General features: G+C 46.3%; 1 protein-coding gene across 5 annotated transcripts in view; it reads left to right on the top strand.

Annotated features, from left to right (window-relative positions):
- Positions 1-11,869, top strand: part of Nap1l4 (nucleosome assembly protein 1 like 4) — a 37,085-nt gene extending 25,216 nt beyond the window's left edge. For 2 of the 5 annotated variants that reach the window (XM_021167427.2, XM_021167430.2), the window contains exons 11-15: positions 584-606; positions 1,026-1,145; positions 3,874-3,903; positions 4,851-4,907; positions 10,821-11,869. In XM_021167427.2, the coding sequence (XP_021023086.1) occupies positions 584-606; positions 1,026-1,145; positions 3,874-3,903; positions 4,851-4,907; positions 10,821-10,859 (269 nt within the window). In that variant the 3' untranslated portion in view covers positions 10,860-11,869. Of the gene's footprint in view, positions 1-583; positions 607-1,025; positions 1,146-3,873; positions 3,904-4,850; positions 4,908-6,456; positions 6,493-10,820 lie in introns of all 5 variants that reach the window. The other 3 variants (XM_021167428.2, XM_021167429.2, XM_021167432.2) reach the window with 2 other exon arrangements.
- Positions 11,870-14,341: the final 2,472 nt, after the last annotated feature.

Genomic DNA, 14,341 nt, shown 5'->3' with positions numbered 1-14,341 from the left:
CCTCTTGTAGGTGGTGTTCATACACCCAATGCTGTGGTTTTGTACCAGTGAATGCTGTCAGGCTGTAACAACAACTGACATGAGCCCTGTGAGAAATGCTGACACCACACTTAAACAGAGAGCATTAGATCTACTCCAACATATTGCTAGTCAAGGTCCAAATTATCTGTCAGGTAATTGTGGTTTGGTTTCATGGGGGTGTGGCAAGAAGCCCACATCTTCTGTTTGACCTGGTGAATATCTGCAGGGTCATCAACAGAATGCACATTCTTCTCTTTCCCCCATAGCAGATAAACATGTACCATTCAGCATTGAAGGGTGTACAGGGTCAGTCTCTGTATGGTGCCAGTAGGGCAGCTGATTCACCTACCTCCTGCTCATCCTTCAAACTCTCAGCTTTTTTGACCCACTGCCTTATCTAACTGAAATAATAGTAACAGATGGAGCTTGTGAAATGTTCACAAGGTGCCTCGGTGCCTTGTTGGGGTCCGGGAGAGCTGTCTGCCAGCTGATTTCCCTTCAGTGTGGATGTTAAAACATTGGTGTCATTGTAATATAAGTGTGTTTTCTTTTTTTCTTCTAGCCTCTGGAGATGGAGAGTCTCTGGTAAGATGTATTGTCAAAAGCCTTGATTTTCTGTCAAGTATTTCTTGAATAAGCACTTGCTCTTTCTGATCCATTCTTCTCCTTTAGTTTCTGTAGTTAAAGTGAAGTCATTATACCTTGGACCTCATGAGAATGTTTTTTCCATGCCTGCCCTTTAGTCCTCAGTAGAGACCCCAACCCCACACTCTGAAGCATAGGACATGCCGCAGAGCTGCCGCCCACCTGCCTTATTGTTTTCATGGTATTTTGTAGTGTAATTTGAACATTAGCTTTAAGGTCATTTTAAGTGGCTTTGAATGTGGTGACTGTTACCTAGCAGTGCAGATGATTCAGAAGTAAGGGTTAAGAAGAGGGGGCGGGGTGTACTGAACATGTCTTTAACCCACTGAAATGAGTTAACTATTGGTTTTCCCTCTCAGGATGAAGATTCCGAGTTCACCTTAGCCTCTGACTTTGAAATTGGGCACTTTTTCCGTGAGCGCATCGTGCCACGGGCTGTCCTCTACTTCACTGGGGAGGCCATAGAGGATGATGACAATGTATGTGGGACAGAGGGGTGGTTACCTGGGTGCTTAGACCTGTGGGTGCTTAGACACTCTTACCTGGAAGGCCCAGAGCTGTGTATTCATCCAGACCCAAGGCCCTACAGCTCTCTTGTGCTTCCGACAGTAGACTAAGGGGAAGAGAATCCTAGAAGCTGTAGGAAAAGGAGGGGATTTCCCATGAGGCTGTCAGTCCTCAGTAACCTGGGATGCTGGGATGTGACTCATTTAACCTTGCCTTCTTAAGACCCTGAGGGTCAAACTGTTCTGTGGAAAACCTGAGAACTTGAGCAAACTCCAGTATGAAGAAGCCCTTCCTTATGGAGATTGGGCCATACCAGACAGTTACTAGTAGTGGATATACTAGCATGTGTCATAGTAGTGCCCAGCACCAGAGCCTCCTACCCTTTGTGATGTGTTCCAGGTATTACTTAGTAGGCTATACTTTTAATGTGACCTGGCACAGGATCTCATGGTGGCTAAGGCTTGGGTTGTCCCCAAGTTATCAACCTTCATTTGAAGAGCTCATGAGTCTGTTGGTGCTTTAGATGGGGAGTGAGGTGATCAGGCAGGTCTAAAGGCCTGTCTCTGATGCATGGAGGGCTGCCTCTCCTGATTGTTCTTGTGGGTGTTAGCTTCAAAAAGTCTTGCTTGTTCCTTAGGCAGAGATACTTGTGGATACTGCTTAGCATTGGTTGTTTCCTGCAGTGTAGAGGCATAGGTTTTAGGACAATCTAGTTACACAGCAATTCTAAGGCAGCATTCTCAAGATGGTGGGTGGCAGTAGGGCTAACTGTGTGCACCACTGACATGTGCTGCTGTAGTGGTAGAACTGATGTTGAAGTTAGCCAGAGTCATTGGAAAGTTTGCCCTCAATTCAGTGGTCTTCATACTTGACACAGGGTCTGAAAGGCCTAAGCCAGCAGTGTGAGCATGTGCATATATGTGTGGATTTTCTTGTTCAGGCCAAGGAGGTTATGATACTGTGAGCTTATGCTTTAAGGATAGCAGGTGAGGGTTTACATAGTCTCTTCTACCCCCATACTGAGGAGCTGGCTACAGCAGCCTTACTCACCAGGCACTGAAAGCAAGTGTAAGAAACACATTATTGCTGGGCGTGGTGGTGCACGCCTTTAATCCCAGCACTCAGGAGGCAGAGGCAAGCGGATTTCTGAGTCTGAGGCCAGCCTGGTCTACAAAGCGAGTTCCAGAACAGCCAGGGCTATACAGAGAAACCCTGTCTTGAAAAACCAAATTAAAAAAAAAAAAANNAANNAANNAANNAAAAAAAAAAAAAAAAAGAAACACATTACTACTGGGCACAAGACCAGAGGATTGTTAGTGGGGGAAGCAGCTGGCCCTGTCAGTGTGGGAGGTGCACTTAGTGCGGACCCTTTTTACCCCACCAGATGATTTTTTTCTCAAGCTCCAGAGAAAAGAAATGGACTTGAATCTTAAGATAATAACACTGGGCTAGTTCAGATGTAGCTTCTCCCTTGGATTCATACAGTACAACTGTCATCCTGGCACTCAGGAGCTTGATAAAGTAATTTAGTGTTTTGAGACTAGTTTGGGCTATATAGGGATCTTAAAAGAAACAAAAGGCCTGTCTTTTAGAAACCGGCTTGGATGCCATGAGGGAAAGACACTTACTTTGTGGCTCAGTCCCTCCTTGCTGCTTTATGGTGCCAGGAGGCCAGTGGGTTCTGGCTTTTTGAAGTTGCACTTTCATATTGTCTCAAAGGAATATGCGAGTGGTCTTACAAGTGGCAAATCAGGTGCCTTCTCATGCTAGTAATCACTGGTACTAGAGTGACCAGCCTTAAGGAACCCATGTTTGGAACTTGAAATTGTTTGATCAAAAATATATTAGACAGAGAAATTGACACAGAGCCTTGGTTGTGGTTTCACATTAGTTTTGACTAAACACCAAGATTTTATAAATGTTTATAAAATAAATATGTAAAAAAGAAACCTAATAAAGGCAATCCCACCCCACTATCTGAGGTGTGCAATGCCAAGGTTTTTGTATGCAGTTAAACAGCTGATTAACTTAGTTTAGCCTTGGTCTTAGTTGGGTATCTGTTGCTGTGATGAAATACCATCACTGAAAGCAACTTCGGGATGAAGGGTTTGTTTGATCTTACCTGGATCTTCCATCATCCAAGAAAATAAAGTTAGGAACCTAGAGGCAGAAACTGATGCAGAAACATAGAGGAATGCTGCTTACTAACTTATTCAGCTTGTCTTCTTGTAGCACTTGAGGACCACCAGCCTAGGGGTGACACCACATACAGTGAGCTGGGCCCTACCGCAGTAATTATTAATCAAGAACATGTACTACTGGCTTGCCTATAGACACATCTCATGGAGGCAATTTCTCAGATGAGAGTCCCTCTTCCCAAATGACTCCTGTTGCCCCTGTTTCAGTCTGAAGATAGAAAGGGAGCTATTCCAGCATGTTCAGTCACAAGTCATCACCCCTCCCCATCCTTAACTCTTGAGCAACTTTCAGTCCCAGGAGGCTGCTCACACACACAGTGCTGACTGATCTGGCTGGGCCTGCAACAGCAGCATGTGCCTCACATGTACCTGGAGCCATCACTGCTTCTGTAGCAGCACCAAGCTTCATGCTACCTTTAGCCTAGCAGGTTGCTTATCAGCTTGGCATTGGGGCTACATTATGGTTCTAGAAGTTTAAGTTGTTTTTCTGTTTCCTCTGCAGTTTGAAGAAGGCGAGGAAGGTGAAGAGGAGGTAAGGAAGGCGTCATGCAGTGTTGTGTTGTTACTCCAGCCTTGTGTGGCTTTCCCTCGTCTGCTTGAAGTTAGGAAGTCCAAGGATCTTGCTTGGTTTCAGTGGCGATTTTGAAACCATTTGGTTTTGGTGCCCATAGATTTTGATCCTGTAATTGTGTATAAAGATGTATATTAGAGCTGGAGAGATGGTTTAGCAGTTAAGAGCACTGGCTGCTCTTCCAGAGGTCCCGAGTGCAATTCCCAGCAACCACAAGGTGACTCAACCATCTATAATGGGATCTGATGTCGTCTTTTGTTGTGTGTCTGAAGACAGTGACAGTGTAGGCATGTTAAGTAAATAAATCTTTTTTTTTAAAATGCATATTAGTAGCCATTTAATAAGGAATGTCTGATTTTTTGGAAATGTTTCAGGATTATCTGTGAAAATGAAAAGATACAGAGTAATTGTTAGTGACTGTGGCCCTAGTGCAGGACTCTGCTGTGATTTGCCCGTGGGAAGGAGACACCACAGGAAGCTAAGCTTCTGGATCAGCCTATTCAACTACTTTTTTTTTTTTTTTAAAGAAATAATTTTTTTTAAGATTATGCATGTCTGTCCTGGTATGCATGCATATGTGCTGGTTCCTGTGGAGTGCAGAAGGCATCAGATAGATCTCCTTAAACAAAAGTTTGCAGTGGCTGTGAGCTGCCTGACATAGATGCTAGGAACTGAATTCATTGTCTCTGCAAGAGCTGTCTGTGCTCTTAAGCATTAGTGTCTGCTCTAGTGCAGCCATACTTTCCTGTGTTTGACAGTGTGGAGTCTGTTGGAGTGCATCCCTACCTGGCTTCTTTTGTAAGAATTAGCAAGTGTTGTGCAGAGTAAGCTGTGTGTTACTTTGTACAGGTTCAGGTGATGCTCTTCGGTCACACCCTAGTCATCATTCTTTTGTCTCTCTAATGTAGGAATTGGAAGGTGATGAAGAAGGAGAAGATGAGGATGATGCTGATGTTAACCCCAAGGTTAGTAATTTGGGGACGTCCTGAGCCTACCAGTATTGCACGGTGGGACTTTTGAAGCTGTTCCCACTTTGAGGCAATGATGCTAAGAATATACATGTCAGAAAATCCACAGTTGAGGAAAGGCAACTCATATGCCTGGAACATGAGGCGTCAGGTCCAACCAGGTGTTACTAGTTCTCTGTAGACTTGAACATGCATTGCTTCCAGCTCTTCCCTAGAGGGATGTTGTGACAGGAAGCACCCATGTGCATCAGCAGAGCACCTGCTATGAATTGTGTGTGATAGTAAAGAGAACATTAGCTTGTGATCAGAACTTTTGCTTAGAAGATTGACAAAAAAGCATCGTATATACATATGCATAGTGATTGGTTGCAGGACAGGAAGACTGGCAAAAGAAAAGACAATCTGCACCACCAATTTCACGTGGAAGTTTTGCACTACCAATTTCACCTGGAAGTTTTGCACTACCAGTTTCACCTGGAAATGTGGGGTTTTCTCTGTGGTCTCAGGAGACTCTTCATTAGGGGGCTTTGGCACCTGATGGCAGGATGCCCTGAGCTGCTCTAGTGCAGCCATACTTTCCTGTGTTTGACAGTGTGGAGTCTGTTGGAGTGCATCCCTGCCTGGTGTCCCTGTGCCTTGCATCTCTGACTGGCTAGTGTCTGTCTGTTGTCCTTGTTTTCCCTGTGTGGAGTGTGTGCTAAAAGCTGTCAGTGCAGCGACTTGGTGTTGTGACTGCTGTGCTGCTGAGAATGCATGCACACACTGGGAAGTTCCCTGAGGGAAAAATGGGAAAGCTGCCACCACCCACACGAATGCCACTCTCCTCTAAAGGTCACTTGTGGGTCATGGAGATTGTACTACCTGGTGAGCCTCGGGGTGTTGGCTGTTCATGCTCTGTGAGCAGAGGATGGACACATGGTCACAGTACAGTTGGCAGGGACCAGGGCAGCTTGTCACATGCATGTTCCAACTTGGTGCACCTTGGCTTCTGTGCTGTGCTTGTCTCACATAGCCTCCATTGCATCCCCTCTCCTCCCATTTCTTCTTCCTGTTGTTTTCCCTTTGCCTTCTGTCTCCTCTCATATCCCCGTTTTTTGAAGAGAGCCTCTCACCCAAGTTATGTGATTAGTAGAACACCCCACAAACACTTGGCCTTTGGCATTGTCTAGGGGTGGAAAGAAGCTTCAGAAGTAGGCAATGGGGGTACAGTGAAGAGCTGTTGTTTGTTGCAGGCAACCCAAGGGGTGGTCCTTCTGTCCTTAGGTCAAGGTGTGATTGTTCTGTGGCTTCATGTGCACCCTCCAAAGTGGAAGGTAACTGGAATCATCACTAAAAAACCGCACACAGTGTTGTCTGGGAGTTGTGTATTGTAAGAGGGAATAAGGTTTGACCTCGGGAAGGCATGCAGCTCTGGTGCGCTGAAGCTGCTCCTACCCCTACTGGAAGCTCTTGTATCTTGAGAATGTGGCTGTTGCCTCCTGTATAATTTTGTGCATTTCATTTTCTTTCATGCTGACAGTTCCTTTCAATTTTTTTCCCCATTTAGGTGTAATTTTTGTGTTAATCATTCATGCGTTTCTAGGTAAGGTGGAATCTGTTCATACCTAACTTCCAAATTGCTGTCTGTAATTGATTCGTTGATTATTTTGACTTCTGGGACATTGAAAGATGTGATCTATTGCATTGTATAGGAGCTGGGGCTGCCTCTGGACCTTGTGAGTGGCACTTGTACTGGCTCCACAGTTAATGCATTTGTAAAACCAGCAGAACAGTGAGACTCAGCTCCTACCTTCAGGGCCTGGTGTTTTTGATAACTGGGCAATGAGCTGTGCTGTGGAGAGCATTGTCACTGGTAAAAGAACAAGAGCCTCAGGGGGTCACCCCGGACAAAAAGCCCTGATAGAAAAGTGCCTGTTGTCTACACTGCACCAGGCTTAAAGACACTATGTGACTTTAGTCGCTCTGACTCTGGATTTGTCTAGGTGTCTACCAGGCATTAGACAGACCAGTAAGTGAACAAAACGATCAGGTCAGGTGGCCTGGTGTACCTGCCAGCATGGCCACTATAAAGCCCCATCTCAAGATTTGTTTGGAGGATGACAGAGCCAGTTGTGGACACAATGTAGGGCACCTTGTTTCCCTGTTTAGTTTGGAGATCACACTCACCTATAAGTAATTAGCAGTGAAGGGAGGCCCTTGCCCTTGTCAGTGACAAGGTCTTCCCTGTGAACATATCTAATGCAGTAAGAAAAGGAAGAAAGGCCAGGCAGAGTGGGAGGCACCACAAGGATCCCATGTGTAGGCCCCTGCCTTTTTTTTATTTGTAGGCATCAGTTTATAAGGAATTGTCCAGAGTGACAGGAGTCTGACAGAGCCTAGTCCTATTGTCTTTGATGGGCTCACTCTGGGGCCTTCTTCACTCTAGCTGTTAGGTACAGTTGACTGTCAGTGTTAAAATATTCCTCTTTATCGAGGCCATAGTAGCAGAACTATGGTGCGTGTCCACCTGCTGGTAGCTTTGGTGTGGGCCTTGCCCTCTAGTGCAGCTGACATAGTGGAGTATATAAGTGACCTCAGCTCCACCTTTCTCACCATGCTTTTGATAACCCCACTTTATGTAGGCCTGTGGTGATCGAGGTTTTGGCCGACTTAATGCATTTTAAGTGCTAATGTTGAGGGGCTGGCCAATTTGTCATTAAGATTTGTGATGTAGCAGAAGGTACAGTTCAGTTGCAGTTTAGTTTCTGACTGTGTCACAGGCCAAAGCCAGTGTCCCACCCTTCAATGGGTTGTTATCCCAGTAGTAGCGTAGGTGGATACTACTGCCTACTGCCTGGCATGGGTGGGGTGTGGAGCTGTGGTTTCCTTGTGTAAACCTGCTGCCTCATTGTTCTTACCTTTCCAATGGCCTCTTCTGCCACACTAATAAAGATTATTCTCCTCGGTAGCTTCATTACCTAAACTGCTATGGCTTATGTTTTGGATTTTTACATCCTCCAGTTTTGGTTTGTTTTTTTTTTTTTTTTGAAGACAAAAAAAATTTACATTCCTGTGGTCAAAATGCAATGCCACTTCATTTAAGTAACAGGATAAAGTTCAGGATGCCTATGTTCTGAGGCCGTGGTAGGGACACACCTACTCCTTGCCCGCTTGTTTTTTACCTGCAATGCCTTTATTTTTCTGTGCTGGGGGAGACCCCATTGCACCCCAGCCCCTAGAGCTCCCACTCCTTCCCTTGTGTGCATTGCTTGCCTTCTTCTCTCCTATCCCTGCTGTACTCGCTTGGGACACCCTGCCTCTGATGCTCTCTAGGTCAGTAGGTTAGTGACCATGACCACTGTGTTGACTACCTCTAGATCTAGCCTTGGCTGTCTTTTGACAGCTCTTGCTTGATTGGCATCTGTATTGAGCTTCTCTAGAGAAACAACTGATAGAATGAATCCATTATAAATGGGATTTACTAGAGTGGCTTATAGTCTGTGATTCAACTATTCTAGAAATGGCTGTCCCCCAAGTTCAAACATCTGATCCTTATTTGGTCCACAAAGTTGGGTGTCTCAGCTGGTTTTGTGTATATGTTGCCATGCCAAAGAAATAGGCTCAAACGCCAGTGAAGGAATGGACTTGCCTGACAGTGAGGGCAAGCAGGTAAAGAGCAGAAACTTTCTTTTTCCATGTCCTTTACATAAACTACCACTAGGAGCTATGGCCTAGGTTTAAAGTAGGTCTTTCCACTTCAAATAATCCCATCAAAAAAGTCCCCCACAGGAGTGCCCAGCAGCTTGGGTTTGAGTTAATTCCACATACAGTGAAGTTGACTGCTGAGAATAGCACAGCATCTCTGGGCTTGGGTTCCTTGTTGACTTACAAGGCCCCTGAAACACAGGGGTAGGAACCATAACCTGGAGGGCTCAGTTATATCCCTGTGTTCTTCTCAGGCTGGAGAGATGGCTCAGTGGTGAAGAGCACTAGTTGTTTTAGAGGTCCTGGGTTCACTTCCCAATATCCACACAATAGCTTACAACCATCTGTAATTCCAGTTATAGGGGATCTGATACCTATCCTCACACAGACACAACATACATAAATAAACTTTTAAATTGGAAAAAGTAGAGGTCTAACCAAGCCAAGATTCTCTTCTTGTGTGCCTCAACATTGTATTTTTGTCCCTGAAGTGTGATGCCTCAAGGTGGATTCTGGTTTCATCTTATACCATAGGTACTTCTGGTGTTAACATACATGTGATGCAGGTTTTTCTTAGACACCCCCAACACACACTCTCTCTCTCTCTCTCTCTCTCTCTCTCTCTCTCTCTCTCTCTCTCTCTCTCTCNTTCTTAGACACCCCCAACACACACTCTCTCTCTCTCTCTCTCTCTCTCTCTCTCTCTCTCTCTCTCTCTCTCTCTCTCCCTCTCCCTCTCCCTCTCCCTCTCCCCCTCTCCCTCTCTCTCCCATAGCCATAGTCAATTTTTTTATTTTTATTTATTGGGGGGGGGGGTGGTTTTTTGAGACATAATTTCTTTGTGTAAACAGCCCTGGCTGTCCTGGAACTTGCTTTGTATAGAGGCTGGACTCAAAACACTCAGAGATCCAACAGCCTCCACCTCCTGGGATTAAAGGTGTGTGCCACCACACCACACAGAATAGCTTTTTAATAAATGTATTTTATCAGGCTGGAGAGATAGGCTTAGCTTAAGAGCACGGGCTGCTCTTCCAAAGTTGAAGTTCTCGACATCCACATGGCAGCTTACATTCAGCTCTCTGTAACTAGTTCCAAGCAGTCTGACCACCTCCTCTTCTACTGCTGATGGCACTAGGAACATACATGGTGTGCAGACATACATGTAGGCAAAACACACATTTTATCTTAGCATTCGAGATGCAGGAACAGGCAATTTCCTGTGAGTTCAAGGCCACTCTGGTTTACAACATTCCAGAACAGCCAAGACTACATAAGTGAGACCCTATCTCAAAGCAAAAGAGTAATTTTTTTCCCCAGCACTTGAGAGACCAATGCAAGCAGATCTTTGTGAGTTCAAGGTCAGCCAGGGGTTCATACATAGTCCTTCTCTAAAAATAATAGATTTTTTGATGTGGTGCTGAGGATCAAGCCCAGGACCTTGGGCACACCCGACAAGTGCTACACTTGCTAGGCTGCATTTCTAGTCTTTGTTACTTGGAGACATGAACGAACCTTGCTGTGTGGGTCAGACGGGCCTTGAGCATGCGTTGCTCTGCCTCAGCCTGGAACCACAGTGATTTGAAGTTGTAGTTCCCAGGGATTCTGGAAAAAAGACGAGTACATATTTTAGCTCTGAGGCAGCAGTAAGGTCCTTGTCTGTCCTCAGGCTTTTATTGTCCTACATACAAAACTCCCAGATCTTGGATGTGTTTTAAAGACACCAGGTTTGTGTGTTAGGTCAGACAGGTGTGATCTGGCTCATACTCTGTGAGACTGATAGACATGCTCTATAGGAACTAGCTCCTGCCCTATGAACCACTGGAGTTGAATCTGTTTGGGTACTAGCGGAGAGAGCCAGCTGGCTCGGAAGGACTGCCTTCACTGCGTGAATGCCCAGGACTGGGCTGCCCTAGAGAGAGGAAGTTGCTGGCACAGGCCGGTGTGATCTATACCTGCAGCAAAGACTCTCATGTGGCTAGTTCCTTGTGGCCCCAGCAAGTGTCTGCCTAGCACATTTTAAGTTAGACTTTACATTAGAACAGGAAAGCAGACACCTGGGACTCTTCTGGGGAGCTGACCTATTTCTGGGTCAGCTCTTAAAGTCCGTTTGTGGGAGCCATCTTTTTGGTAAAAAGGAATGAGCTCGTTGGGTCTTGGTTCTTATGGGAAGGGGAGGCTTGATGAGTGATACTTGTTTTATTCTCTTCAAATTCTGTATTCTTGCAGAAAGAACCCAGCCAGCCAGCGGAGTGCAAGCAGCAGTGAGAAGCAGTGACCCTGTGGGGCCGCCTTGTCGATGGCTGTCAGGACCGCAGGCAGGGGCCTCAGTCCCTGCCAAAGCAGAATTTTGTTGACAGTGCTGTGACATCTAACCATTTCCAAGTGCATGATTCCTCTCCCCCTCCCCATCTTACTTTGCTAAACTTGTACAGTGGAGACTGCTGCAGTTCAGAATAGGAGATTTAGTTGTAGCACCTGCAGCTTGGTGCCTGAAGATCACTTGGGGTGGACCGAGGTTGTGCCTGGGATTGACAGAGCCTGTGATTGTGTGCACCCGGCCCTCCCTACTGGCAAGGCCCCATGATTTCCAGCCGCTGAACTGCGTGGGAAGCTGCTCCAGCTGCTGTGCCCTAGTCATCGCCCAAGCACTGTAGAGGAAGCTGTGCTCGCCTTAGAGCATTTTTTTTTCTTGCGTTTTGGTTTTAGGGGTGGGTGGGTTGTGGCACACACCTCTGAGGCCAGAGCCATCGGGTTCACCCTCGTACTTATTTATTTACTTGTGCTTGGGGAGCTTTGGACTTCACTGTCCTCCTCCCACTTAAGAGACCATGTTGCTGACTTGATCAGGAGGATGTGACACCAAGTGGAGGGAGGCTCATGGAGGAAGCCCTGCTACTTCCTGCCACCAGCTGTGCTGCGCTGTGCCATGCAGACCATATGTTATTGCCGCTGGAAGTTGGCAGGCTGTAGCCAGGGGGCAGAAGTTCTCCTTCACTAGGGATCTCTGGCCTGTGGAGTACAGCTTCAGCTTGTACTGTGCACACCAGGGCCACACCTGGGTTTGGTGACCAGTTGGTGGTTGGTGTGGTGCGGGGGGAGGGGTGTTTCTGAGAGTATGGTTGTGTCTCTGGTAGCCAGGACAGCCATGTCCACAGTGACCAGCCATGTAGAGTGTGCTCAGCCTTACCCAATAACACATTTGTAACTGAATACGGTGTTTTCAATTTGTACAGAATAGTTAGGATATTCTATTAAAGTTGTGAAACACAAACTGAGATTGGTTTTTTTGTTGTTGTTGTTGGATTGGTTGGGGTTTTTCTGATAGCCTACTTGCTCCTTCTGACTGTCCACAGTTGGCCACAACCCTGCTGGACTGAGCTCTTGAGTGGCTGGACCAAAGATTCCAGTCTGCAGACTTAACACTTGGTTTTGAGGCTGTGAAAGCCCATTCTTAGGAGCAAGCAGTTTGACTGTGGAACCAGCCTAGGGCTCTGGAAGCAGTTAGCTACAGTAAGAAAGGCCTTAGCAAATGATCATAGAGGCTTGAGCAATAGCTCAGTTCACAAACCCACATGATGGCAAACAACCTTCTAGGTTAACTTCTAGGGGATCCAACGCCTTCTCCTAGTCTCTCAGTATGCATGTGGTGCACAAATCTGCGTGCTGGCACATACCCATACAATAATAAATTAGGAAAACACCTCTGGATCTGAGACTCTGCCTTGTAAGATCAAGATATAGGAGAGGTACATTTAGAAAAAAAAACCAAACATCTAAAACGTAAGGGATTGGGATGTTTGGTGGGGGGGAAGAATGGCTCTGAGATGATGTTGCTATATACACGCCTCCTGCCCTAGCCTCCCAAATGCTGGGAAGTCAGGCTGGTGGCCATTTCTGACTGAACTTAGTGGGGGAAGACCTCATCTCTGGAATGCCTGCTTTGCAGGCTCAAAGTTAGATACAAGTGACTGCCTTCCCCGTACAAGCCCAGTGTCCTGACCTGCCTGCATGGCTGCCCTGTTCCTTGCCTCATAAGAGCTACATAGGACAAGGCTGTAGGAGAAGTCAGGCTTGGAGGTGGGCATACATTAAGTGTTTGGACAATAGTGTACACCCTTCATCCTGTGTCCTTACCTAAGGAATTCTGCCTCATCTGTAGTGATAGACCTGCCTACTGCTGCTATTCCCAGCCCAGTGTAATGGGACTCACCTGAGCAATGGCCACTTAGTCCATCTGAGCCAATTAGATTCATTTATAAATGTGCATTTCACACATCATTGGGTAACTGCACAAAATGATGTGCTTGGGTAATTTTCAGGCACATTAGCCTGACGACCCAGCCAACATCATAGCTACATGAAAGGGTCACTTTCTGAGCTGCCCTTGCCTCTGGCTCCTAGTTTACCACTTCTGGCCAATAGGTCTTAGTGAAGGAGAATCAGCAAGGGCCACCAGCAGTGTGTTCGGTGTTTCACACCAGGCCATCTGCACTCAAGAGAGGCAAGTGTCTTTGATAGACATCCAACAGGTGAAAAGTGCGGTTGGGTCCAGTGTTGTGGCAGACTACTTAAGTGATGAGCCATGACAGTGCTACCTTTGGTGTGAGAGGACACAGCAGGAGAGCAGCTTGGGGGATGACCCAGAACAGAGGTAGGTTTCTTTTCCTTTCTGGACATGAAGTGTTCAGGGACCCAGCTGCTTGCGACTGAGACATGTAGCTGTGGTCAGACGTACCATGCTGTTACTTGCCCTCTAGGGTCACAAGATGGGGAAGGTGGGTCCTCATTGGCATGGAGCCCAAATCCTTGACTGGCCACTGTTAGGTGTTCAGTATGTATTTAATCTCAATTGGAGGTTTCTACCCTGCCTTTGATCTTACAGTTCCCAGATAAAAGACACATTTATATTTATAATAAACTTTTAAAGCACTAGAGCTGGGCAGATCTCTATCCTCTATGTTATTATGCCTACTTCCCTGCCAATAACTCCAAGATATGGCATGGACCCTTATTCTGACTGGCCAGCCCATGTGGCCAAGTTTATAATTCATCTACTTCATTATGTCTTTTCCATCTTCTCTCTCCCCTTGTGGTCCTCAGACTCTGAGCCCCAGAATTGTAACCCTCCCTGCCTCTCTTCTGCTCAGCTATTAGGCTGTCAGCATCTTTATTCAACCAATAGTTTTAAATCAAGGAGCAAGGTCACATAGCATCACTTTGTGTACCTGCAGGTTCTCTCAAGGCTTTGGGGGTTAGTATTTAGCATTACAATACATAGCAAAAAAGACCAGACAGACCTCAAGGAAATTTATCATCACTAATCCCAGCAATAGACCTGGGATAGCTAAGCCTCCATACCCCAGGCACTGGGCTGTCAACTGGAGTATTCCAAATGAGGCATCTAAACAGCCAAGAGCTGTGTCTTCTAGCTTCCTCCTGCACAGCATCAACACCCCACAGGCTTCTGGGATCAGGGCAGAGCCAGAACCCTGACAGTTCTTCTGTTAGCTGGGAAGGCAGTGACTGCATCTATTCTTGCGCATGCCCAACTGGCCAGGAAGAACGACGCTGCAACAGGATCCTTCTGCACACGTTTATTGGGAGAGCTTGATTGTAGAGGCGAAGAGAGACCCCAAGCCCAGAACTGGTGCTGCTTATATAGGCCTAGGAGAGGTGTTCTCTCTCATCTGATTGGTTAACGTGTCTCTCATCTGATTGGTTAACTTTGGATAATTCTCAAAACCTCA

Source organism: Mus caroli, chromosome 7 (assembly GCF_900094665.2).
Source record: "Mus caroli chromosome 7, CAROLI_EIJ_v1.1, whole genome shotgun sequence".
Taxonomy (NCBI): Eukaryota; Metazoa; Chordata; class Mammalia; order Rodentia; family Muridae; genus Mus; species Mus caroli.
Note: the sequence above shows the minus strand (reverse complement) of the source record. Positions and strands in the feature narration are given on the sequence as shown.